The sequence below is a fragment of the Onychomys torridus genome, chromosome 8, assembly GCF_903995425.1.
Source record: "Onychomys torridus chromosome 8, mOncTor1.1, whole genome shotgun sequence".
Lineage (NCBI taxonomy): Eukaryota > Metazoa > Chordata > Mammalia > Rodentia > Cricetidae > Onychomys > Onychomys torridus.
Window position 1 is genome coordinate 34,809,948 of NC_050450.1, and position 27,955 is coordinate 34,837,902.

At 42.3% G+C, this 27,955-nt stretch overlaps 1 protein-coding gene across 1 annotated transcript; it reads right to left on the minus strand.

Annotated features, from left to right (window-relative positions):
- Positions 1–220: 220 nt before the first annotated feature.
- On the minus strand, positions 221–26,528 carry LOC118588633 (T-cell immunoglobulin and mucin domain-containing protein 4-like). Its single transcript, XM_036195204.1, has 6 exons — positions 26,483–26,528; positions 24,417–24,755; positions 18,917–19,024; positions 17,180–17,213; positions 479–669; positions 221–378 (listed from the first exon to the last, which is right to left on the minus strand). The coding sequence occupies exons 1-6, from the start codon at positions 26,526–26,528 to the stop codon at positions 221–223; spliced, it is 876 nt and encodes a 291-aa protein (XP_036051097.1).
- Between the last annotated feature and the right edge of the window lie 1,427 nt (positions 26,529–27,955).

Consider the following 27,955-nt stretch of genomic DNA (forward strand, 5'->3'; position numbering starts at 1 on the left):
TACATTACTATACTAGTCCATGTACTATAATCTTAAACAAGAGTACATGCACGCATACACACCCACCACAAACTTGTTCAAGCCAGGGGTTCCCAGTGCTGGCTGCACCTGGGGAGGAGCTGTGTAAAATGAGAATTCAGACTGAAACAGCAGTGATGCTGATGTTCCTGTTTGTAGGGTGGAGCCTGAGCACTTGTTCTTATGACACTCTCCATGTGACCTAAGGATCAGGCGGGTTCTTGAACCTCTGGTCTAAGCTTTTCCTCCCCTTCTCTAGACTACATCCTTGAGTATGAAAACACTTGGAAGGTACATCGCTGGCCTTCACAGGTGAGGCCTCTTCATCCCAGTTCTTCCCATCCCACCCCAGGACTGCAGCTAGGGAAGTCAGAGGTGATAATAATCCATATGTTTATTATGTTATCATGACCCATGGGTGATTCTTACAGACAAAGAGGACATGGAAAGGTCTACTCACTTGTTGTGATGACTAATTCCAGGTCTAATATTTGATCATTCCCTAGACCAGAAAATTCTACCCTGCAGCAGTAGGTCCCATGGTCATCTAGAGACACATTCTCTATGGTCAGGGACACATCTCCTTTGTAGAAATTCCCCTTTAGCTGGTATCTTCTGGATTTCTGATATGTCATATTTCTTTCATCAGTGCTGAGAACCCAATTGACAACTGTGACAAGTGACAAAGTCCCTTGTCCCAGCACACAGGTACTGGTGTCCCAGGGGTAGGTAGAATGTAGCTGCAGGGCAGATTGGCATTCTTACTGACCTTGACTATAAATGCATCCTCCAAAGACCCTACACAGAGAGGGAAGAACGGCAAGATGGTGAGGAGGAGCGTCCATTTCTGTTGGTAATGCCTCACAGAATAAAAGAGGAAACTCTGGCTGCCCTGTTGGGAGGAGGATTGACTGTGCCAATGAGTCTCTGACTCAGAGGCAGCAGAAGCAGCAGAAGAGAGTCCCGTTCAAACACTTACTATGATTGCACATGCCTCTAATCCTGGAGCTTGGCAGGTGAAGACAGAAAAATCCCAAATTAGAGACTAGACTGAACTATGGAACAAATTCTAGGCTAACCTGAGTGATGAAATCATCTCTCAAAAAAGAAACTGACAAGTCAGAAAGTGATGATTTATGCCTTTAATCCCTGTACTGCGGAATCTGTGGCAGAGCTGCAGTGAGTTTGAGACCAGCCTGGGCAAACTGTGATCATTCCCTAAAATGTGTGCCTCCATTGGTGTGAGGTGGAACATGGGACCTTGCATTTGTGTTGTGTGTCCTTGACTTCCCATCCCCACTTTTAGAATCATGGTCCTCCAAGTGAATTCCTAACAGCTCTTTAAAGTTAAAAGGCAGAGCTAATGGAATCAACACTCAGGAAAGAAAATGGGCATTGTTTCCCAGGAAAATGGCCCATCTGTCTGGGATCTGAGCTAGTTGTGTGTTCTTTCGGCAAGGAAAGGGTGACCAAATCACCCCAATACAGTGAACAAAACCCTTGACAAATAGAAAGCTTGTACATTTCAAACTACTAGAGTTGTTTTAATGTTTAGCATTAATTAATTTCACTAAATCTATATGTACACATCTATGTAGGAGAGCAGTCAAGCCACATTGAACATGTGTGAAGTCATGACTCCCTTTCCAAACTATTCCCATTCGATCCTGCTCACTTTGAGTCCAAACAAAAATGTTTCCACACATTACTGTTTCCTGACATTGTGTGTCTTGTGCCCAATTTGCAAGACCCCCAAGCAAGACCACCACAGAGCCAATATCTGATGCAAGCACATAGAGTTTTTTAATAAAAAAACAAGAAAGCTTGGTCTGTGTCCATGATCCGATACAGTGGGTGGCCCTGAGCACTCACTTTCAGGGGTTTATATAGGAAATGTTTACATGCAGCTTGGGATTGGACGAGGGGGTTAGATGTGAGTTAGTTCTATGAAGTTACTGGCTGAACTATAAGCATGAGGTTACTGATGGCTAACAGGATTCAGGGTTTCTACAGAGACATAAATTTTTACTCCCTATGTGTTGCTTTTGTTGATCCCAGGATATATACATTCAGATTTATTGTTCCAGTCCTACTCTCCCCTGAGTTCAACTTCTGGTCAGTTGAGCCCATTACTCTCCATATCTTGTTTTGCCAAGTCCAGGATACATAGATTTATTGTCCCAGCCTTCCAAGTTCAACTTCTGGTCACCTCTGAAACTGTTGATCAGCAAATATCTTTGGAGGAGGGGAGGGGGAAGCATCTCTCAAGATGGCTACTGATTTTTCCCTTTCATTTGCACACGTAGAAGCCTACTGTAGGCATGAATCTACACCTTGATTTTTCTCAGTAGCATTGTGACTGAGAGTATTCTACACTGGGTTGATCAATCAGGTTCATTATTTATATCATTTACTTGCTTAGTTTCCCACTGGTAGACATTTAGCATGCTACCAACATGTGCTGTTACAAACATGATTGCTATGATCATCCCTGTGTCTCCCTCCTGCCATCTATGACATACTGATGTCACTGCTCAGTTGTGAGCTGAACTTGACATTAAACTCTTCAGTAAAAAGGAAAAGTGACTGGGCTGCTCTAGGAAGACTGTTTCATGTGTTTGTTCTATAATAGATTTCTACACCAGCACCCCCTCCTGGGCTGGAGCAATTTGGTTATGGTAAAGTTTACCATAGAATTTAGCCAAACACTCCTGACCTGGTATTGACAGAACTGTGGTGGAATGTTGTGGAATAATTCTCTTGTAGACTATAAAGTTTTGTTACTCAAATTGGTCTAATAAAATGTTGATTGGCCAGTAGCCAGGCAGGAAGTATCTGTGGGGTGACCAAACTAAGGATGCTGAGATGAAATAATGTAGAGTTAAGAGAGTCTCCAAGAGATACAGAGAAATAAAATGGGCATGTCATACTGAGAAAAGGTACCAAGTCACATGGTAAAAATACATAAGAGATATGGGTTAATTTAAGTGGAAGAGTTAGTAATAAGCCTGAGCTATCAGCTGAGTATTTATAATTTGTATTAAGCCTCCATGTAGGTTATTTGGGAAGCCAAAATGCAGAAAATCTCTACCTACACTGGAAGGAAGGCTCCAGTGCAGAGGGTGAGGGGCTTCCAGGCCTGTCTGCTCCAGGCCTCAGTGAAGATCTCTGCAGTTTTCAATGTTCCTTCCAACAATGATGGCAACCATCCTCCTCAGGCTAAAAGTTCCTGACACGCATGCAGCAGCCTCACCATCCTGGAAGGTCAGATAAAGACTGTGAAATCTGACATTTCACACCCTTCTAGCTGCTTCTCTCCAGTCAAGGTGTCACAAGAACTCTCTGGGCAGGGCAGCCTAATAGAAGCTAATTGCTTTTCAGTAGCCTGGGAAGATGAGACTTCTTGGATTGTTTATTTCCTTGTTGCTATTGTTTAACTTTTAATGCTGAAAGAATTTGGATCTGTAGCAAATCCAAAGTATCTCTATAATTATCTAATTCCCTCCATGCCAGCAGGGTACAAACTATAATAGTTTGATCAAAATGAAGAAACTGGCATGATATTGTTACCTGAGCCAGGTTCCTTACTAAAAGTCCTAAGATTGGTTCCTTAAGTTTGAATGTTTAGTAGGGTCTGAAATTCCAGCACTTGAGTGAAATTCTAGTTGCTAATATAATGTCAGCCTGGTCTGTATAGCAAGACCCTGTCTCAAAAAAATAAAATCAAAAAATAAATAAATGAGGTGGGAATACATGTCAGTAGTATACATAAATAAATAAATAACAGGAAATATTATGCTAATCTATCTATACTGAAATATTAAAAAATTAAAGTAAAACATACAGCAGAAACAACAAACCTGAAGTCTGGTACTCCAGAACTAGAGCTAATGGAGAATCTAATACCAGCCTCAGCTATAGAGACTTGAGATTCCTGGATTACATGAAAGCTCACCTTCAAACAAATAAACAAAACAACCAGCCAAGCACACACTAAAACAAGCAGAGTCTAAGTTAAACACTGGAAATTCCTCATTCTGCTTTATCATTGGGCATTCCCACACTCCCCAGGAGAGAACCGCATAATTGCTCTGACCTTCTGACCAGCACTGTCCAGTACTAATACAGTAAGGAAGGACTGCATAGCACTTTTCATTTTCTACTACCATGTTAGAAAGAAATGGGTGACAGGGCTTGAGAGGTGGCTCAGCAATTAGACGTACTCGCTGCCTTATCATGAAGGCCAGACTGAGCATCCCACCCCCACATAAGAAGACACCACCCCAAGAACACCTGATTCCCAGCCCTGAAATGGGAACAGGGTGACAAAGGGGAATGGTGGTCTTCTGGCTTCCAGTGGACTGGGAAAACATGAGGTCCAGATCAGGGCGATCCTGACTCAAAGGGACAGGTAGGGAAACAGAAGAGAACACCAGATACCCTCTTCTGGCCTTCATGTGTGTACACCCCAGCACAAATGCACACTTGTGTATCCACTTTGAAAATAATAAAAAACTAAAGCCCCCATTTAACATATATTAGTATGTTTGTGAGTCTTCTCAAATGCTCAGATGATACGTAAGTGTGGGACATCAAGGCCAGAGAGATGGCTCCATGGTTGGGAGTACTTCCTGCCCTCGTAGAAGACCTAGATTAAGTTCTCAGCACCCACAGGACAACTCATCCCATGTATCTCCAGTTCCAGAGGATCCATGGCCCTCACTTGGTGCCCGTGGGCTCATCCATGCACATAGTACATGTACATATAGCTCTCCCCACTGATATTAATATAATAAATTTTACAAACTTAAAAAAAGAAATTTAGTTTAAAAGTAGAGAGCTTTAAACTCAAAATCTTTTTTTATTTTATCCTGTTTCTCTACTAGGGATGGAACAATTCCTCTCTCCCTCCCTTCTTCCTCCCACTCTCCCTTCCTATCTATCTATCTGTCTGTCCATCCACCCACCCTATCTATCTATCTATCTATCTATCTATCTATCTATCTATCTTCCTTCCTTCCTTCCTTCCTTCCTTCCTTTCTTTCTTCCTTTCTTTCTTTCTTTCTTTCTTTCCTTCTTTCTTTCTTTCTTTCTTTCTTTCTTTCTTTCTAGTATCTATCTAAATAAGGTCTTACTTGATCAAGGTTTCTAGCTAGACCCAGCTAACTTATTCCCTATATAGACTAGGCTAGCTTCAAACTCACAAAGATCTGCCTCCTCCTCCCTTCCCAGTGATCCCTAATTTGCTCTTGCCAAACTGACCACTAGATCCTAGCTAAACTCCCCGAGCTGGAGTTGACTATGCTGTTGCTGGGCAAAAGCTCTAGTGCCGAGGGTGAGGGGCTTTGAGGCCTGTCTGCTCCAGGCCTCAGTGAAGTTCTCTGCAGTTTCCATCATTTCATCCAACAATGACAGCAACCATCTGCCTCAGACAATAAATTCCTGCTACAATTGCATCAACCTTACCATCCTGAAAGTTCAGATAAAGACTAGAGCTCTGACATTCCACACGGCTCCAGCTGCTTCTTTCCAGTCAAGAAGTCATAAGAATGCTCTGGGCCAGGCAGCCTGCTTGAAGTTAGGACCCAGCCTCAGTTCACCTCTCAGACTTTATTGAGGGCCACTCTCTTCTTCTAGTTACAGTTTTGGTTTTACCCCCCCCCCCAGATGGTTACTGGGGTTCTCTGTTCATGTCTTGTTTCTGCTGGGCCTTGACAGAGGTGGTGAATTCTCTTCTTTCAGAACAGACCTCAAAGGTCACCTCCCAATGTGTTTGTGAGAAAGGATGCTCCTGTTCTGGGGCATGATGTTTTGTTCTCTGAGAACTGAGACTATACCACTGTTATGAAGGTGTGTCAGGCCTGGGGCTGATGAGAGTATTTAGGTCTTGAATGTGGTGATGGTCTCCAAGTACAATCAAACTGAATGTTGTTGTTTTTGTTTTTGTTTTTCCTGGGACAGGGTCTCCTGCAGCCCACCCTGGCCTGGAACTCACTGTGGATGATCTTGAACATCTGATCCTTCTGCTTCTACCTCCAGAGAGTGTTGCAATTACAGGTGTATGTGGCACTGGGGGCTTCCTGCATGCTACAAAAACCTCTTTACCCCTGAGCTACACCTTCAGACCCTAAGTTATTTGTGCAAGTAAAGACAAAGAGCTGTGCGTGCTGATCACTGTGAGGAGAAACCCCAGTTCTGGAATCCCAAGCATGGTTCAGTATTAAAGAGAGATGCCTGAGAAAGCAACAGGGAAATCCACACAGGGAGAGGTTGTTTTGTTGAGTTTCCTAAGAAACGTGGATATATTTATAAATTAAAGAGTATTTCTACTTTTGAATTATTGTGTATGTGCAATGTTACTGAGTTCAGAATTGGCCAGAAAAGTTGGATTTAGGACCCGGTTTACTCTCGCTGCAGGACCCAACCATTTTCTCATTCTGCCTTATGGCCGTATTGACAGAGTTGGTGACAGGTGCTAATGTACACTGAGAACACACTGTGACCAGGCACTGGACTAACCATTCTGGACCCATTTTCTTACTGGAATCCTTGAAGTTGTAGCTTGTGAGATGTATGACATGATGAGATGAGACTTAACCTATTTTTCTCTCCCATTACAGAAAATAGAGTTTTAGAGCAGAACTCTACCCAGAAGTAAGATGAGATTAACCTCCCTGATCAGTGTGTCCTGAGGTCAGCTTCTTCTGTCCTGTTTGTCTTCTGGGACAGCTTCCAACCTTGACCTTAGGAAGAATTCAGCTCCTTCTTATGTAGCTGAAATCTGAGGAAGCTGATAGTCTGCATTCAGCTAGAAAGGGCCCTGATTTCACCTAATCAATCCCTTAGCCCCGAATATAAGCAACAGTGCTAGCCCAGAGTAAATCAGAAAATAACAAAGACAATAACCCATTACACTGTTTACTTAATATTTAACTAAAATAGAATAATTTCTTACTTACTAACTTTAAAAAAAAATTATTTTACATACAGACCACAGTTTCCCCTCCTTCCCCGTGGTCTTGAACAAAGCATGACACATCAAGTTGAGGCAGGACTGAGCTTCTCCCCCTGCAACAGGGCTGGGCAAGGTAATTCAGCATGAGGAACAGGTTCCCAAAAGCCAGCTAAGTGCCAGGGACAGGTCCTGATCTCACTGCTAGGAGCCTTACAAACAGACCAAGCTACAGCTGTCACACACATGCACAGGGCCTAGGTCAGTCCCATGCAGGCTCCCTAGATGTAGGTCCAGAGTTCCTGAGCTCTCAGGAGTTCACATCAGCTGTCTCTGTGGGTTCCTCCATCATGACCTTGACCCTTCAGGCTCATATAGTCCTTCTTCTCTTTCTTCAGCAGGACTCCCAGAGCTCAGCACAGTGCTTGGCTGTGGATCTCTGCATTTGCTTCCATCAGTTACAGGATGAAGACTCTTTGATGACAATTAAGGTAGTCACCAATCTGATTATGAGGGAAGGCCAGTTCAGGCACCCTCTCCACTATTGCTAGAAGTCTTGGCTGGGGTTGTCCTTGTAGATTCCTGGGGTTTTCCCTGGCACTAGGTTTCTCCCTAACTCTGAAATGGCCCCCCTATGAAGATGTCTCTTTTGTTACTCTCCCACTCCATCCCACCTCCAATTTGCCTCTCACACCAGCCCATGCAACCCCCTCCCTCATGCTCCCAGCACTCCATTCCCCTACCCCATCCCCTGTTTACCCAGGAGATCTCTTCTATTTCCCCTTCCCAGGGAAATCCATGCATGCCTCTTTGGGTCCTCCTTGCTATCTGGGGCTGTGGAATGTAGGTTGGTTATCCTATACTTTACTCTTAGTATCCACTTATGAGTGAGTACATACCATGTTTGTCTTTCTGGGTATGGGTTACCTCACTCAGAGTTTTTCTAGCTCCATCCATTCATCTGCAAATTTCATGAGGTCGTTGTTTTCTACAGCTGAGTAATACTCTACTGCATAAATGTACCACATTTTCCTTAATCTTTCTTCAGGTGAGGGGCATCTAGGTTGTTTCCAGGCCCTGGCTAATTTTTTTAATTTATTATATTTGTGTTTTAATTTTACACATCAGCCATGGGTTCCCCTGTCCTCCCCCCTCCCGCCCCCGCCCCCACATTTCCCTCAGCCCCTCTCCTCCATTCCCGTCTCCTCCAGGGCCAAGACTCCCCTGGGGATTCATTTAAACCTGGTGGATTCAGTACAGGCAGCTCCAGTCACCTCCTTCCAGACTGAGCAAAGTGTCCCTGTGTAAGCCCAAGGTTCCAAACAGCCAGCTCATGCACTAAGGACAGGTCCTGGTCCCACTGCCTGGGTGCCTCCCCAACAGTTCAAGCTGTTCAATTGTCTCACTTATCCAGAGGGCCTGCTCCAGCTGGGGGCTCCACAGCATTAGGTTTATAATTCATGTGTTTCCATTTGTTTGGCTATTTGTCCCTGTGCTTTCCAATCTTCTTCTCAACAATTCACACTCTTACAGCCCCTCCTCTTTCTTGACAGTTGGACTCCTGGAACTCCACCTGGGGCCTGGCTGAGGACCTCTGAATCCACTTCCATCAGTTAATAGATGAGAGTTCCAGCACGACAGTTAGGGTGTTTAGCCATCTGATCACCAGACTAGGTCAGATCAGGCTTTCTCTCGACCATTGCCAGCAGTCTACAGAGGAAGTATCATTGTGGATTTCTGGGGACCTCTCAAGCACTCTGCCTATTCCTGTTCTCATGTGGTCTTCATTTATCATGGTCTGTTATTCCTTGTTCTCCCTTTCTGTTCTTGATCCAGCTGGGATCTCCTGCTCCCCTAAGCTTTCTTTCCCTCAAACCTTGCCCTTCATTACCACCACTCTCGTCCAGGTTGTTCATGTAGATCTCATCCATTTCTCTGTCATTGGGTGATCCCCGTGTCTTTCCTAAGGTCCTGTTTTCTAGGTAGCCTCCCTGGAGTTGTGTAGCAGTCTAGTCATCTTTGTTTTACATCTAGTATCCTACTATGAGTGAGTACATGCCATGTTTGTCCTTCTGAGTCTGGGTTACCTCACTCAGGATGATTTTTTTTTAGATCCATCCATTTGCCTGCAAACCTCATGATGTCATTGTTTTTCTCTGCTGAGTAGTACTCCATTGTGTATATGTACCACATTTTCTTTATCCATTCTTCAGTTGAAGGGCATCTAGGTTGTTTCCAGGTTCTGGCTATTACAAACAATGCTGATATGAACATAGCTGAGCAAATGCCCTTGTGGTATGAATGAGCATTCCTTGGGTATATGCCCAAGAGTGCTACAGCTGGGTCTTGGGGGAGATGGATTCCCAATTTTCTAAGGAAGCGCCATATTGATTTCCAAAGTGGCTGTACAAGCTTGCATTCCCACTGGCAATTCCCCTTGCTCCACATCCTCTCCAGCATAAGCTGTCTTCTGTGTTTTTGATCTTAGCCATTCTGACAGGTATAAGGTGGTATCTCAGAGTCATTTTGATTGGCATTTCCCAGATAATTAGGGATGTTGAGCAATTCCTTAAATGTCTTTCAGTCATTTGAAGTTCCTCTGTTGAGAATTCTCTGCTTAGTTCTATAGTCCATTTCTTAATTGGACTGTTGGGCATTTTGAAGTCTAATTTCTTGAGTTCTTTATATATTCTGGATATCAGCCCTTTGTCAGATGTGGGGTTGGTGAAGACCTTTTCCCATTAAGTAGGCTGTCGCTTTGTCTTGTTGATCATGTCCTTATTCAATATAGTACTTGAAGTTCTAGTCAGAGCAATAAGACAACATAAGGAGATTAAGGGGATACAAATTGGAAAGGAAGAAGTCAAGCTTTCCCTATTTGCAGATGACATGATAGTATACATGAGTGACCCCCAAAATTCAACCAAGGAACTGATACAGCTTATAAACACCTTCAGCAACATAGCAGGATACCAGATCAACTCAAAAAAAATTAGTAGCTGTACTATATACAATAGACAAACAGGCTGAGAAGGAAATCAGAGATACATCACCCTTTACAATAGCCACAAATGATATAAAATACCTTGAGGTTACTCTAACTAAGCATGTGAAGGACCTATGTGCCAAGAACTTTAAGTCCCTGAAAAAAGAAATTGAAGAAGATGTCAGAAAATGGAAAGATCTCTCATGCCCATGGATAGGAGGGTTAACATAGTAAAAATGGTGATCTTACCAAAAGCAATCTACAGATTCAACACAATCCCCATCAAATTATCAACACAATTCTTCACAGACCTGGAAAGAATAAAACTCAACTTCATATGGAAAAACAAAAAACCCAGGATAGCCAAAAGAATCCTGTACAATCAAACAACCTCTGGAGGCATCGCAATCCCCAACCTCAAGCTCTACTATAGAGCTACCGTAATAGAAAACAGCTTGGTACTGGCATAAAAACCGACATGTGGACCAATGGAATCGAATTGAAGACCCTGACATTAACCTGCACACCTATGAACATATAATTTTTGACAAAGAAGCCAAAAATGTACAATGGAAAAAAGAAAGCATCTTCAACAAATGGTGCTGGCATAACTGGATGTGTAGAAGGCTGCAAGTAGATCTATATCTGTCACCGTTCACAAAACTTAAGTCCAAGTGGATCAAAGACCTCAACATAAATCCAGTTACTCTGAACCTGATAGAAGAGAAAGTAGGAAGTAGTCTTGAACACATTGGCACCAGAGAGCACTTTCTAAATATAACACCAGTAGCAGAGACACTGAGAGAAACAATCAATCAATGGGACCTGTTAAAACTGAGAAGCTGTTGTAGGCCCTGACTACTTTGAATAATGCTGCTATGAACATATTTGAGCAAGTATCCTTTTCATATAATTGAGCATTCTTTGGGTTTATGCCCAAGATTGTTTAGGTGGTCTTGAGGTAGATTGATTCCCAATTTTCTGAGAAACTGCCATACTGATTTCCAAAGTGGCTGTACAAGTTTGCATTCCCACAAACAGTGGAGGAGTGTTTCCCTTGCCCCGAATCCTCTCCAACATAAGCTGTCATCAGTGTTTTTGATCTTAGCCATTCTGACAGGTGTAAAATAGTATCTCAGAGTCATTTTGATTTTTATTTCCCTGATTACTAAGGATGTTGAACAATTCTTTAAGTGTATTTTGGCTTTTGAGGTTCTTCTGTTAAGAATTCTCTGTTTAGATCTGTACCCCACTTTTTAATTGGATTATTTGGTATTTTGATGTCTTGTTTCTTAAGTTCTTTATATATTTTGGAGATCAGCTTTCTGTCAGATGTGGGGTTGGTGAAGACCTTTTCCCATTCTGTAGGCTTCTGTTTTGTCCTATTGACAGTATTCTTTGTCTTACAGAAGCTTTTCAGTTTCAGCAGGTCCCATTTATTAATTGTTGATTTCAGTGTCTGTGCTACTGGTGTTATAATCAGGAAGTAGTCTCCTGTGCCATTGCATTTAAGGCTACTTCCAACTTTCTATCAGGTTCAATGTAACTGGATTTATGTTGAGATCTTTGATCCACTTGGACTTGAGTTTTGTGCAGGGTGATAAATATGGATCTATTTGCATATAATAATTTCTAATGGTTCTATGCATAAAGGCCTGAGAGCTGAGTTCAATCCCAAGAACTCACATGATAGAAAGAGCTGCCTCCTCCAAGTTGTCTTTTATCATCTTATATGTCTTCAGTGGCAAATGCACTCTCAGCCATAGACACACAGACACACAGACACACACTCATGCATGCACGCATGTGCGCGCGCGCACACACACACACACACACACACACACACACACACACACACACTTATATATATTGAGACAGGATCTCTCTATTTAGCCCTAACTACCTGTAACTCACTAAATAGATCAGGCTGGCCTTGAACTTACAGAGAGCTGCCTGCCTTTGCCTTCCAAGTGTTGAGACTAACAGCATGCACCACCATGCTAACCTCATACAATTCGTGTAGAGGATACCCATACCTTTGCTTTTGTGTCTTTTCTCCCCACAGGCTGTGGTTACAGATACATTCAGCCATATCCTGCTTTTCACATGGGTTCTTATACTCAGCCTCAGGTCCTCATTCTTGGGAAAATCCTTTTATCCACTGAGCCATCTTCCCAGCACCCTTGACAGCTTTGACATATTTGTCCACATGCTGGGAATACTCCATATAGCAAGGTGAAAATGCCTAGCTCAAATGAACTTGTGAACCTGAAAAAATGGGAAGTCATTTTTCAAAGAAACAGTATTTTTAAATTTTTAATTATTATTTTATTATTTGGTATGTATGGGCGTTTTGCCTGCATGTATGCCTGCGCACCATAGGCTTGCAGTTTCCTATTCTGCATGGATGCCTGAAGAAAGTGTCGGATCCCCTGGGGATGGAGTTCAGATCATTGTGAGTTACCCTGTATGTGCTGAGATCAATCCAGATCCCCAGGAAGAGCAGCTAGTGTGCTTAACCATTGAGCCACAAGTCTAGCCTCCAAACACTGCATTTTTATTAATGAATATACATACAATCAAGTGTTGAAACTATCTTCTTCCAAGGCAGAGTACAGGTAATGGAATTAACTGTGTCTTGAGAGATCAATATTGAAACACCATTCAATATGATCAAACCAGGCTTGTCTGAGGCAAGGCAGTGCACAACTTCAATCCTAGCATTCAGAAAGCAGAAGTAGGTGAGTCTCTGTGAATTTCAGGCTAGCCTAATCTACAGATGGAAATCCCAAGACAGTAGGGTTACTTAGCAAGATCTTGTCTCAAGAAAACCAAACAAGGTGAAGCTAAAAAACCACACACAATACACACACACACACACACACACACACACACACACACACACACACACACACGGGAATTTTTTCACATTAACTAAATTCTTCTCCTTCTATCCCATTAATCCTGTGAGTTAACAATTTTTCCTATGGTGTGAGCAAATTCCAAAACATGAACTATTTCAAAGGAAAACAATTCTTTAAAGAAAGAGGTCACATAAGATATTTATGAATGTAACAATAGTTAAGTCACTTACGAAATACAAACTCCTGATCTCTAATTATTGTGAAATCTACTGGGGGAAAATTCACCCTCTGTAGGTTTTCCATCTTCAAAGAACTATTTTTTAATTTCATTTGAGATTTATTTGTAGTTGTGTACCAGTATGTGCCCACAGGGCCAGAATCGAGGTGGCACATCCCTGGAACTAGAGTCCCAGGCAGTTATAAAACTCATACTATGGGTGCTGGGAACCCAACTCAGGTCCTCTGCAAGAGCAGTAGACCCTCTTGAGCCATCTCCACAATTCTTCAGAGACTCTCATGAGTAACGTTTCATTGCAATGACCACTATACACCAAGGTCAGTGTGGAAATGGTAACATTATATCGGTGGAGAGAGATAGGAACACAGAACAAATTCTACTACTGTTGTTACTCAGTGCTTGGATTTGAGCCCTGTTTTCCACTGGATCCCGTATATTTGGTTGCACAGAACGCACTAGTACCATGTTTTTGACTGCAAGCAAGTTTAGGGAATGGGACAGACTGATCATGTCTACCATGCATCTCTAGGGAGACTGAAGAACTGAGCAGCCATCACAGTTTTAGAGCCTGCAGCCACCAGGCAGGATCAGGAAGGAGGCAAAAGCTCAAGCCTTGCTTTGGTATATAAGTGCCTCAAATATAAAACATCGTTGTTTAAATATAATCATTTCTAAAGCAAGTGAGGAAACCCCATTCAACAAACCTTCAACAGAACTTTCCTTATCTGACCTCCCCCCAAAACCCCCAGTCAGACACACACTTTCCCTAGAACTCTGTGGAACAGCAGTGCACTGTGGACTGAGACCCAGCATCCTGCTCTCCTATGGGCTGAGTGTCTCTAACTGGTGTTGGGGATTACTCACTCTGATATAGAAATTAGTACCCCTTGAAAATCTGCTCTTCTCAACAGACTGGTAACGAATATACCAGTCCACCAACACAGCAGTCTTTATAAACTCCAGAAAAACCAAATATTTCCTTCATTGTGACAAACTGATCCACTATGAAAAATGCTTTGTCTTTCTGAAATAAATTTAAAATTAAAGACAGCTATAAATTTATAACTCTGAATGAAACCAGTGATAGTCCCAAACCCGGTCACTCCTGGAACAGGACTTCTCTCAGGCAGAGAGCCTGGGTCCTGCTCCCTCCTTTCCCCTTCATTTCTGCACTGTCTCCTTCCAGCACCTAATTCAGAGTCCAGTGGGTGAGGACAGGACACTGAGCACCAAGTCAGACTGCAGTGGAAACAGCACTGATGACCTCAGTCCTTGTCCACTATTTTCTTCCCTGATGTCTGCCTGGCCCATTCTCACCATGGCAACCTCTCCTGACATGGAACACCCATCCCTATCCTAAGATCAACCACATAACCACAAATCATATTTCAAAATCCATGAGAAAGTATGCACACCTCTAATGGTGACATTAGACTCTCTTCTGTTCATCTATGGAGGAAAGTAAAACTTGTAGCTTCCATGACTAAAGCTTCTTGGAGATGGTAAAGATAAGTGATGTTTTAAGTTATAATAAGTAGACAAGACATAACCATGAAGTGCTTCTAACTTAAATCTCACCCTCCCCCCTTTTTTTAATTTTATTTTTACCTCTAAATCCTATTCCTCTCTGCTGGATGATTTTAGTAACCAAGACAGAAGTCAATTGGCCTGCATTACCAATGATTTTCCTTTCATGGACAAAAGAATTGTGGGGTCTAAAGGAAATCCAAAATGTTAAAGTGTTCAAGTTGGAGAAAAGGCTCTTCAGTGAGTGGAGAGACTGGACATCACTTCAGCAATGAGAGTGAGGCCAGCCAGGCAGAGGATCATCTTTTCCACTGTGGCTGGAAAGCAGGAACACCTGATGAGCCAACACAAAATAGTCCTGGAGCTTAAAGCGCTGTCCAGCTTGGTGACATCTTGTTGCTGTGTTCCACTGCAACTTAATCTTTGACAGGAGGACTGTCTTCAATAATGTAGATGTTTTCCTGGGCTCGTGGTCGTACGTTCTCTGAATTCTGTAAAGTTCTGGTCTTACAGACACGGAATGTTACCAAGCTGCAGAGAGAGAGAGAGAGAGAGAGAGAGAGAGAGAGAGAGAGAGAGAGAGAGAGATGTAGATTATGTTGATGAAAACAACGTGAGGTCACCTTTTAGGGCTAAGCAGAGCTTTCACTTATGATGTGCACTGGGGATTCAAGGAGCCCTATTCACAAAAACTGTAACAGTGAGCAGAGCCACACAGGGCCCTAGTGTTAAGCCATAGAAAAATATGTTTAATAGGCATCACACTAAGAATTATTTTAAAAATATCAGTTCATATTGGCATCCATCAGGATATGCATGTAATAGAATGCAACAGTGGATGATCCAAAGAGACACATACCTAACATCAAACTGAGTTACCTAATCAAGATGTGTATGTGGGACCTGGGCTTGGAACGGGACAATGGCTGCGTTTACAGCTTTGCACTGTGACCCTTTAGAATGGGTCAGGAGAGCCTGGTGACCGAGTGAGATCCCTGGAGCCCACATAAAGGTAGAAGGAAAGAGCCAGCTCCACAAAGTTGTCCTCTGACCTCCACAGATGCCATAGACTCTGTACACACACACACACACACACACACACTAACAAATTCTTACTTAAAAGAAGAAAGGGTTTTGAAATCTGCATAATATCTACATTCCCTAACATTAAGCATGGAGTACAAAAACATGGAAAAATGCAGTGCCTTTTCACAAAAGCTGGCGGTCTATGACACCTTTTCAAAGACTACATGTGTGCCGTGCATGTGACACAAGCCCAAAAATGTCAGTTGTTTGAAGTCAAAGAATTAGTTTTGGGAGAGCGCTGTTAGTATCTGGGCACTGGCTATGCCCTCAGCTGTGGGAGAGGCTTCACGTGGAGAGCTCATCCTGTGCCCCTGTTAATCAAGGTAGGCACAGTGGACTGACATTTGAGCTTCTAGAACTCATGGAGGGGCAAACCAGAGAAGAAAACAGGTTAGCTTTAACTCGTGGGTGGCATTTCAACACAGTGGAGTTTTGTCATTTGTACACAGTGGCCGTCTCTATTACTGAAATGTAGAACCAACACAAGTGTCTTCAGTCAGGCACATGAAGAAGACACCTCCTCTGAGAATTACAAAGAATGTGGAGAAAGTTTGTCTGGAATTTGTCAAGTAGTGGACTGGATTTACTTACCTGTTTAGTTTTGTTGTTTTTGTTTTTACTGTTTTTGCTGGAAGTCTAGGCTAGCCTCAAACAGCTTATTTTTCTTTTTGTATGTTACATTTTCTTCAGTGTTTTCAACTAAATAACAACAACAATAATAATAGAAACCCAAGGTTTGGGGCTGGAGACATGATTTATGGATAAGTGCACTTATTGCACAAAGCAACTCATTCAATTCAGCTCCAAAGACCAAAATCTACCATTCAGCACTTACTACAAGTTGTCAGAGGAGCTCCTTCGGTACCAGTTCAGACCCACAGGTAGGGAAATCAGGATGCTGGCACATCCCTGGAAGGTACGGTAACAGGAGAGGGGCTCCGGAAACTATAGTCTCCAAGGTGAACAATGGGAGCCCTGGCAAAATGTCTCTGCCTGGAAAATGAAGGAGGAGGAGAAGGAGAAAGAGAAAGAGAAAGAGGAAGACAGACGGGAGGGGAGAGGGAAGGAGGAGGAGGGAGAGAGATGGGAGAAGGAGAAGAAGAGGAGGAGGAGAAGAGGAGAAGGAAAGGAGTGGAGGAGGAGGAAGAGAAGGAGGAAGAGGAGGAGGAGGAGAAAGGAAGAGAAGGAGGGAGAGGAAGAGGGGAGGGGAGAGGGAAGGGGGAAGAGGGGGAGAGATGGGAGGAGGAGAAGAAGAAGAAAGAGGAGGAGAAGAGGAGGAGGAAAGGGGGTGGAGGAGGAGGAAGAGAAGGAGGAAGAGGAGGAGGAGAAAGGAAGAGAAGGAGGAAGAGGAAGATGGGAGGGGAGAGGGAAGGGGGAAGAGGGGGAGAGATGGGAGGAAGAGAAGAGGAGGAGGAAAGGGGAGAGGAGGAAGAGAAAAGAAAAACAGCAACAAAAATCTCCAAGACGGCAAGTTCTCCAGAGCAATTGACAGAAGCCGTGCCACTTACCTTAGAGATCCTGGCTTCTTCACAAGGATGCACTCTAAATTTGGGTGAGAGGAGGCAGGGAGTGGGGGTTGAAAAGAAAATCAAACATGTCCTCAGAAACACTCATGGTGCCTTTTTCTTCTAAGCAAAGATATTGTTTCTGTTTTTAGTTGAACCATTCATTCCCTGGGAGGTTCCTTCCTATACCCCATAGGAAGTATCTTCTCTTCATTCATGGTTTGATACATTCACCCACATAGCATCCCTAACACACTAGAATGGCATCGGTAAATTGTCTTTCACTGAAAGAAATGAAGAACTCTAGGTTTTTAATTTGGCTGCTGGAGAATAAGCTAAATGTAGACTCTACAAGGTGATCTGAGACACTGGTCCTATTAATGATCTCGTCCATCAAGGATCCTTTAAAAACACCCACTAAAATGATGCTATATTGGCTTTCATTCCTTCCTTAGTGGAATTTAGGAAGTGTGTATCACTCACTCTCCCACTCACCCACCCCTACTTCCTGCTAAAGACCTTTATATTCCCAGTAATCACCCTCCTTCAGGGGAAAATAAACATTGTTGGGCTAAAGAAGGGAACATATTTGTAATTTTTTTTACATTTTTAATTAAACATTATCTGACTATTATAGTCCATGAGCTATGATTCTTCTGCCTCAGCAGCCCAAGTCCTGGAATTATAGGTGCATACCACCAGAGTCAGCTTAATCATTTTGGATAAACAAGATCTAAATAATTAGAGGCAGGCATATTCTGATTCCCCATTTTCTAGCTAGTCATGTGGAACAGATCAATAATGAGCTCATGTTCGATGTTTTGGAACAACAACAAAAAAAAATAACATGCATGCAAAGAACAATAGATAGACTGAGGAAGTTGTGTTTGGGAATATATGTGCATATATGTATACTTTTCATGCATGTAATAATTTATGCAAAAGGTCATGAATTTGAAAAAGAGACAGAATGATATATGGGAGAGCTTGGAGGAAGAAAAGGTGAGGGAGAAATGATATTAAATTATAATCTCAAAAAATAAAAGAAGTAATATTTTTAAAAAATGGCTGGAGCTAGAGACTTGGCTCAGTGGTTAAGAGCATTTGTTGCTTTTGCAGGGAACACCTATTGGGTTCATAGCACCCATGTAGTGACTCAAAACGAAGGTCATAGAATATTTCACAGATTTAGAAACAATCTCAGTGCACAGTAGGTCCTCACACATCACTGGGATCCAGAAAGGACTGCAGTATTTATCTTGGATTGGGGAACACAGAAGAGTCATGTGAAATGTGAACCCCATGGCATGTGGAGTTACTTGAAGGCAGTTAGAGTGTCTTCTAGCAAAGGGCTAAAGAAGACAGAGGACATGCCATCTTGAAAGAAATGTGGAAAGACTCCATTGACAAGAAGATTTGTGGAGTAAGCATTTTCCTAGGGTCAAAATCTGTGCCCAGACGCCATTCTCCCTAGTCACTAACTACACTACTTTATATGGCCAGTCTCATAAGAATGTGAGGCCAAGCTCTGAGCATTTAGAGCACAGGATCCTGTGATTTACAATTAAAGGCCCAGTGGGACCCCACTGGGTATGCTTGTTCAGTGGATTAAAGTGGCTTTGCACCCTTCTACAGAAGTAAAACCTTTCACTTTGCAAAAATTCTTTGGATTCTATCATCATTTATTATTTACCGTTTATCATTTATTCTACCATTTGGAACCAACTTAAAATTACTTACTTGTGATAACCATTGTGCTCACAAGAAGTAGAAGCACCAAGGTAATGGAGATTCCAATGTAGAAGCCTTTAGTCATGATCCTTGGTGGGTTCTGTGTTGGATCAATTCCTGGGGAAATAGAAGCAAACTGAAGGGGGACCAAGTGAGACAAACAGGAAAACATCCTAGACCTTAGCATAGACCTTTACCTTTATTAGCCTATGGCTAATCTAGAATATGAAAGAAGACCCAATGATCAGAGATAGTCATGTACAGTGGAACTCTGGGATGAAAAAGTGTATTTGACAATGATGGAAATGTGTTCTTTTTTTTTTTTTTTTGCATGGGGTGATTACATGGATGTATACCTCTGTCAAAATTCTAAGGAATGCATCATTTTTGTGCTTATATCTGCATTAACAGTCAGTAGGGTATACCTCTACTGAGGAAAACAGTGGCTCTACTTTGAGTTAACATGCTCTGATGTTACCCCAAATGTGCTCAGCTACTGGTTTGGTCTTTCATCACAGACCCTACTTGTCTTGTAAAAGGCAACTGGGCCCAAACAATCAAGCCCAGTGATGACTTTGGGCTTAAACTGAGTGATTTGCTTCGTAAAAGAGGCACATGAGTATGTGACTTCCATAGAGCCCAGATATTATGGTAGCATAGCTGTCATCAGAAACTTGGGAAGAAAAGGGTTTATTCAGCTCATGCTTCCACATCACAGTTCATCATCAATGAAATTTGGACAGGAACTCAAGCAGAGTGGGGTCCTGGAGTCATGAGCTGATGAAGAGGCCATGGAGGAGTGCTGCTTACTGGCTTGCTCACCATGGCTTGCTCAGCCAGCTTTCTTATAGAACCCAGGACCACCAGCCCAGGGATGGCACCATTCACAATGGGCTGGGCCCTCTCCTGTCATTCACTAAGCAAGAAAATGCCCTGCAGGCTTGCCTGTATCCTGATCTTACAGAGAAATTTTCTTTTCTTTTTTTTCCCCAAAGTTTTCAGAAGTATTTAATTTTCAGAACAAGAGACATTTCAAAAGAGATATCAAAATTCTTATTCCAAGGCCTTACCTCGAAAGTATCATAAATAACTTCCTCAGCACCCACCACTGATTAAATTTTTCATTTTTTTACATTTTGAATTTTTTGTTTTTTAAAAATAATTCATTACCTCACAACTTCTTGCCATTGGAGAAATTTTCTTAATTGCAGTTCCCTCCTCTCAAATGACTTTAGTTTGTGTCAAGTTAACATAAAACTATCAGGCCTAAGAAGCATGAGATATGGAAAGGAAAATGCCTCATTGTCCTAGTGTAGAGGAAAGGATACTATATTACCCATCTTGTTGACAGAGACATTGTTTCAGGTCACTAAGGCAGGGAGATCTATGAGTTTGAGGCCAGACTACTGATTGACATAGTGAGTTCCAGGCAAGCAAGAGCTATAGAGTGATACCACATCTTAAAGAAAAACAAACAAACAAACAAACAAACCAAAAAGATTTTACTAAATATCCCTGGCTGGTCACATGATCACATCAGCTGTCACTTTTTTTCTTAATCTCTGTTTTCCATGAAGTCAGTAATGTATCCTTATTCTCCAAACTCAGTTCACAAGCCCATCCTCTGAAACAGGCAGAAACTAAGTATTGAAAAGTTCTGTCAATCCTGAGAGATCTCACAGTTCTCCAGTGTGTGCAGCTGCCTGGAATAAAGTGGTTTTTCTTACAAATCCGTATGCTCTAAAATACCAATTATAACCTAGAGCCCTCTGCAAACTCAGCTTGTAGTTCAGGCCTTCAGAGTCCTCCCAGTTGATGTACCCACAGGCCAGTGGGAGGTGAGGAATCAATACCGCCCATCAGATTGATCTAGGAGGGAAAAAAGCTGTGACACTTCTGCTGCTTATTAGAATTCCAGGATTTAGAAATCAACATGAAAGCACAGATCAGTCAACAAGAAGAGATAAGAGCTTTTGCTGTAGCACCAACAGGGGGCTATCCCCAGGCAGAGGCTCCTCCTGAACTTCTGTTCTTTGTCATTGACCAACTAGGACTGGGCAAGACAGGGCAGTGGTCACAGCTCACCAACAGGAAGCAGCTTCTCTGACAACATGGAGCTGAAAACAGAGTCCTGTATTCCTAAGAACACACTGTATAAATGACAGGTGTCAGATCCTCAGATCTCTAAGCATCTCTGTGAGACTGATAGGGTGTGGGGGCCCTGGGACTGATTGTCTACCTTTCATTGGTAAGTGACTGACTTCTACAGATTACAAGATCAGTATGCACAATGCAGTCAGTTCTAAGGGAACATACCACATAGCCCTGTATCTTAGCTGAAGGCTAACTAGCCCCATTGGCCTATCAGAGATCCCATGCAAAGCCCAACACAAGGGATTTGCTCATTTGGGTATAGAATGGACACACTCTTCCTTTGTTTCTTCCAATCTAAGAGAAACAGGGAGAATTTCCCTTATCCAGAAATGCTTGGTACCAGGAGCTTCATTATTTGGGTATTTCTGGAAGTTTTGGACTATTGCATATAGGTAATAACTTATGGATGGGGCTCAAGTCTGAATATGAATTGCCATAACGCATTCATATAGCTACATTGGTTAATACTGGTATGGTTACAAACTCTTGATAATGCATGGAAATGGATAGTGCAAGGAAATGACATGTTGTTGGATTTTCCAGATGTATCATCAAGTCAGTGCCCCAAAGTTCTCCGATTCTGAAGCACTGCATGTTGGGTAATGGTCTCAGGTCATGAGGTGTTGAGTCAGGTTGTACTGAGTGACAGGCCCTAACCATAAAGAATTGAATAGCCCCATGCTGACCATTCAGTTCCACCTGCAGAAACAATATGCCTGGGTATTGAAAACAATCCACTCCACTCCTGGTCAAACCACAAAACATAGCTGTAACTTTCTGGTAGCTGCACACATACACACACACACACACACACACACACACACGTATGTGTATGATTATGTGTGTGTGTGTGTGTGTGTGTGTGTGTGTGTGTGTGTGTGTGTTCCTCACCCCTCTAAATGTGCTCAACCATCATCCCACAGAAAGGTCAGGGCTCCTCACTGTTTCAATAAAGCAGTCTCAGCCATTTTTGAGATAGAGTCTGCTGCTCTGCCACATTTTTCTCACACTCGGACTTAGGATTCTTGGACTAGGCAGACTTGATCAGTAATTCACAAATCAAGAGAGTTAGGAGTGCTGTAAGAATCCAAACAGCTTACTGATATTCTGAGAGTGCATAGAGAGCCAATGTAGGGAATTAAGGGGAAGGGAGCCTGGAAGGAAATACTGAGTGAAGGACCCCAGCAGGGGCACACAATGTTTTTGTCAGATGATGTGTTCCCCCACAAGCAGCTTTCTTCAATCCTAACTCTGCTAACTACAAAATAAAACCTTGGGAATTGAGAACAATTGGTTTGACCTTGCTTTCCCTTAAAGGATAAAATGTGATTTGGAATCTAAATAGCCTTTGCCTTGAAAGATGGAAAAGAAGTGTGTGTACCTATAATATGTAGGGAAGTAGTGGATGCAGAGGTCAGCCTTCCTTTGTGTGTGTGTGTCTGTGTCTCTGTGTGTCTGTGTCCCATATGTAGAGGTCAGAGGACAGCTTGAGAAAGCTGTTTCTTTCCTTCCACCTTGTGGGTCCCAGGACTTGAACTCAGGTTATTGGGCTTGGAAACAAGTGCTCTTACCATGGAAATGGAGCTGTCTCCATGGCTCCTAACCCTTATTCTTTGTAAAGACCAAATAGTAAATGTTTTCAGCCTGGGAACCTAAAAACTCATGTTGACTAGCAAGCACACACCTCAACCAGTTGGAAAGTCACGGCTTTCCAACACAGCAATGAGTCCCATTACTATGCTTCAGTGAAACTCTTCACACCAGTGAGCAGGTCTGTCACCTAACCAGATCCAGCCCTGGTGATAGTTTGCTGAACCAGTCTAATGTGTAGCCAGAGGTTTGAGCATGATCCAACCCCCTCCCTGGAGAGTATAAATCTCTGAGGTGAAGAGAAAAGAAAGCATGCAAACAATCTAATCAGAAGGTCACTATTCGAACAAATCCAGGAATGAATCATCAGCTCAAGACCTTTGCTTTTCTTGCTCTGGGGCATTTTCTTCTCCCAGGTAGAAGGGGAAGTCCAAAGGAGCTGATGAGGGTCCTAGGATGCTGAAGAGGAAGCTCCGTGTGTTTAAACCATGAGAAGATGTAGATTTGGTGATTAAGGATAAGGCAGAGTATCATTTATGGACTTAAACAGTGACCTGTGAAAAAATTTCTAAGCTTGATTAAAGCCTACTCTTAATAATTTCTTGCAACTAGACATGGCGATACAGGTTTTTAATCCCATCACTCAGAAAGCAGGGGCAGTTGGATCTGTGTGTTTGAGACCAGTCTGATCTACATGTGGACATCCAGACCAGCCATACTATACACCATGATCCTGTATCAACAGTAAATAAATAAGTCAAAGAAATATAAAATAAATAACAAAGTATAGGGTTGAGCAATGACAAGATAATGGTCTGAACTGAAAAAGAATGTAGATAGGTTACCATAAGCTTCTATTGCCAGTGTAAGCCCTAGTCACAGGGATTAGGGAATAGCATCAGAAGAAGGTACTTCCTCACAATTCAGCCTTTAACTAAAAGCTGAAGGAAAATCAGGATGTCGGCATCACAAAGGAACTCTAATGATTTAAGAACTGGGGCTTTCACAAACTTCTCACTAGTAACCACTGAACAGATGTTGGAAGAGAAATACTATCCCATGTGGCCATTTTTGTATGCAAAAGGATAATTTAGTGACGTGATGTGAGGACTATTTCAAAAGCCCATGGCAGGGCAGACATAGAGTGGAACTCTCCACGTATGATGTGGCCTGCACTCAGCAAGGTCAGCTGACCCTTGATGAAGTCAGTTCATCTGCACAGCACATCCTGCATTGGCTGCTCTTCGGGTGAGAGCTGATATGCTTTTACAGTGCTGAGGACAGGTGGTTTAATGTCACACAACATTAACTCAGAGGCAGAGGATCCCTTTCTTCAAGTCACTTCAGCTTAAATAAAGCTCCCCACTGGGTTTCAGGATGGAGAGTGGATGCAGTTTCATGAACCATCATGACTGTCCCAAGTACACAGGTAGGGCATGGATCCTGACTTGGCTCATAGTTTTGAATTAAGGTTGATCCAAGCACATGAAAGGTATTCTGTACCTCAGAAAGAAATATTAAGGCAGTGTTGGATGAAACTTACTTGTTCTCAGGACTAGAGAGCTAGAGGCATGGGGATCAGGAGATTGTAGAAATCAAGATACATGAGATTACATTTCAAAACAAAAAACAAAAGCAAGTGTTTAGTAGCAAAAATGTTTATAAGAGCTTTTGTTTCCTTGTTCTAGGTAGATAATAAATTATTAGCAAAATAGAGGACTTGGTTCACTTGTAAGAAATAAGCAAAGCAACAAGGCATGCTTACCTGGTTGAACTTGCAGTGAGATGGTCAACCTCTGTACACCATTCCATCCCGTCATTTCCACTCGACAGCAGTAGAGACCTCTGTCACTCTCAGTGACATTCTCTATTGTCAAGGACACGTTTCCTCGAAGAAGCTGCCCCTTTAGGTGGTAACGATTGTTCCTCTCATAGTAGACGTAGTATCCATTGGTCAAGATAACAACATTTTTACATTTACCAGAAAAACACGCCAATCGGCCCCAACATGTGGGTGAGATGCCATAAGATACAGGGTAAGTACATGGTAGTGTCACAGGGTGACCCACCACTCCATGCACTTCTCGGAAAGATTCTATGGCAGCTGTGGTAAAGAAGGGGAAATAGAGAATGAGTTCTTGGTGGTTTCCTACCATTGTATTTTCCTTTCTGCATTTCTTTTCTATTGCCCCTTTTTGTGTCAACTGAGCATTCAACTTGGGGCATGATGCGTTGGAGATATGAGCTCTACTGTTTCTTCTTCTTCTTCTTCTTCTTCTTCTTCTTCTTCTTCTTCTTCTTCTTCTTCTTCTTCTTCTTCTTCTTCTTCTTCTTCTTCTTTCACTCCTCTCTCTCTCTCTCTCATTTTTGGTTGCTATTGTTTGTTTTTCTTTCATTTCCCTTTTTGAGCCAAAACTCACTATGTAGACATGGCAGGCTTAGAACCCACTTATAAACTAGCTAGCCTGAAACTCTTAGAGATCCTCCTGCATCTACCTCCTGAATGGTGAGGTTAAAGTCCCCACCAGGCCTGACCTGTTGGTTTGATTTTATCCAGCGTCTTGCTCTGTAGCCTAAGCTTGCTTGCACTGACTCTCCTCCTGCCTCAGATGCCTGAGAGATGGAATTACAAGCATGTGCCACTAAGACCAGCTCTAATTTAATTTTTAAAAGTTATTTATTATACTTTTTAAGATCAGATTATGATTACATCATTTCCCCCTTTCCTAACCTCCCTTGAAATCCTCACATACAGCCCTCCTTGCTCTCTTTCAAATTTGTGGCCTCTTTTTATCATTAATTGTTGTTACATGGATATATATATATATATATATATATATATATATATATATATATATATATATATATATATATGTGTGTGTGTGTGTGTGTGTGTGTGTACATACCTATATACATACATTCTTATATAAATACAACCTGCTCCATCTCCATGTTACTGTATATCTGTATATGTGTTCAGAGGTGACCATTTAGTATCAGATAACTAACTGGTGAGCTCTTTCCTGGGCAAGACTAGTACTGCTCTTAGCTAACTGGGACAGGGGATTGCAAACTGTACTTCAAGTTTAAGTTTTCAAATTTAAACCTTCTCTGTCCTAGAAGCTGTGTGTGTGTTGATGGGCACCTGCAAAACTAGACTGTGAGAGGTAGAAACAAGAAAGTCAGAAGTTCAAAGTCAGCCTTGGGTAACTAGCGAGTTCAAGACCAACCTGGGTTCAGGAGACCCTGTCCCAAACCACCTATGATCCTCCCCTTTATGTTATTCAAAGTGGAACCATTAACTCCTTATCCTCCTCTACTGTACAAATAACAAAACCAAGGTTTAGTATACAGCATTATTGGCTTAAAGGCAGAAGTTTTAAACTTCAGCTTCAATTTTCAGAAAGGATTTTAGAACTCTATGAGAAATGAGGTTTTAGGATCAGTCCTTAAGAGAAATCCAAGTAGGAATCCCTTGTTATAAGAGGGTGACATCTCAGAAACATGAACTCAGCCCTTACTAGTCTATCACATGCATGCACATGTACTCACCCCTTTCTAGTCTATCACATGCATGCACATGTACTCACCCCTTTCTAGTCTATCACATGTATGCACATATACTCACTCCTCACATACTCTTGTGATTTTATTTTTTGGTCATCAATTTTGAAATGCATCCAAGTAAATAATTTCTCCAGAGGTCCAATTTTACCCTGGTTCTCTCCTCTCTACACAATTCATAATCAACACATACCAAGAAATGTATCCTTTTTATGTCATATCCAACCTCCACAACTGCCCCCCCCTCAAGCTCACCCACTCACTTACCTGGGAGAAGCAGTATGAGGCCTGAAATGAAGACTTGAGGATGCATCACGGTGTTGACCTGGAGGACAAAAAGAAGCTACTCTAGTTGGCTGTGGCACTCAGTACATGCTATCTGGTCATGTCTTAATTCTCAGAAAACAACTTTTTTTGACCCCTAACCATGTGAATCATGTGGGCCTGTTCTACTGGGCCAAGAAAACCCATATTCAAAGGTTCCACCCAGGGCTCTGTAAGTTCCCAGTGGTGGAGGACTGTGTGCCTTGGACAGGGAAAGCTGTCCTCCTAAACAGCCTCTTCTTTCCCCACACATAACCATCAATCTCATTCCTGGTCTTGGCACAAATAAGGCATCAAACAGAGAGAAAATTGAAGGCAGAGACAAGAATATGTTTCCTGAGCAGAACCCTAAGCGAACACCAGCCTTCTGATGGTGAAGATGAGCCTGCCCTCTGGTGGGCATGGGGCTGTTTCTGCTCAGTGGCCACAATGGTTGGTCCCTAAGCCTCATCCAAGTTCTTCACTAGCAAGATGGACTGAACAAGAAAGCAAAGGATTACTCATGCTACCACACACAGTGACTGAGACCACATCTCCCTGGGGCGGGGGTGTCTAGAGACACCCTGAAAAGCACTAGGTACAAATTCAAACCTTTCATCCACAGAGCCCTGCCATGCCTAGATTTCCTCATAGGTAAAATAGCACCAGTGTTTGCTCAGCTTTTGGGAGAATCTGCTGTGAAGGAGATGCTGGGCTATTCATTCACAGGCACCCAATCCTCACAGAATCCCCAAGGCAGCTGCTTTTAAGCCCATTTATAGAGGATACTATAGGTGTTCAGATTCTAACTTCTAGATTTCAACTTTTGCTTTTTAATTGCTAAGCTATAAGAATAGAAGTAAGCCCATCTAGTACTTTATTAACTCCACTTCTGTTCAAACATCCCATGGCTTCCTCTGAGAGAGGAAATGGACACCCTTTTCTAGTCTCTTGAGGCTAGTGACAGCAGTCATGAGAACACCTGTGATGGGCTGGCTCAGCATCCTCAGGCCTGGGACCCCACACGACTCACACTAACAGCCTCTGTATTTGGAAGGGATCAGATCCCTAATGCTGCAAATGGCTGGACAAACACTGAGACTCTTTTGTATGAGAAAAATCTAAAAATTGTTAATTAATAGACAAATTTCAGAAATCTAAAGCACATATGAATATCAGCCTTGTGGCTTTTTGTCAATAAAACTACTTGGCAGCACATGGCTCCTATCATTCTGTCCCTTTTGTGTTCTGCTGAGGACAGGGCACATATTGACATTCACTGCCCCTCACACACAGTGATCCTTTCCTTTTCTTTCTTTCTTTCTTTCTTTCTTTCTTTCTTTCTTTCTTTCTTTCTTTCTTTCTTTTTTCTTTCTTTCTTTTTCTTTCTTTCTTTCTTTCTTTCTTTCTTTTTTTTTTTTTTTTTTTTTTGCTACA

Coding starts and splice junctions, on each gene's coding strand:
- LOC118588633 (XM_036195204.1), bottom strand. CDS start 26,528: ATGCATCCTCAAGTCTTCATTTCAGGCCTCATACTGCTTCTCCCAG. Junction 24,756..26,482: donor CCTCATACTGCTTCTCCCAG/GTAAGTGAGTGG, acceptor TCTTTACCACAG/CTGCCATAGAATCTTTCCGA. Junction 17,214..18,916: donor GAGCACAATGGTTATCACAA/GTAAGTAATTTT, acceptor ACCCAAATTTAG/AGTGCATCCTTGTGAAGAAG.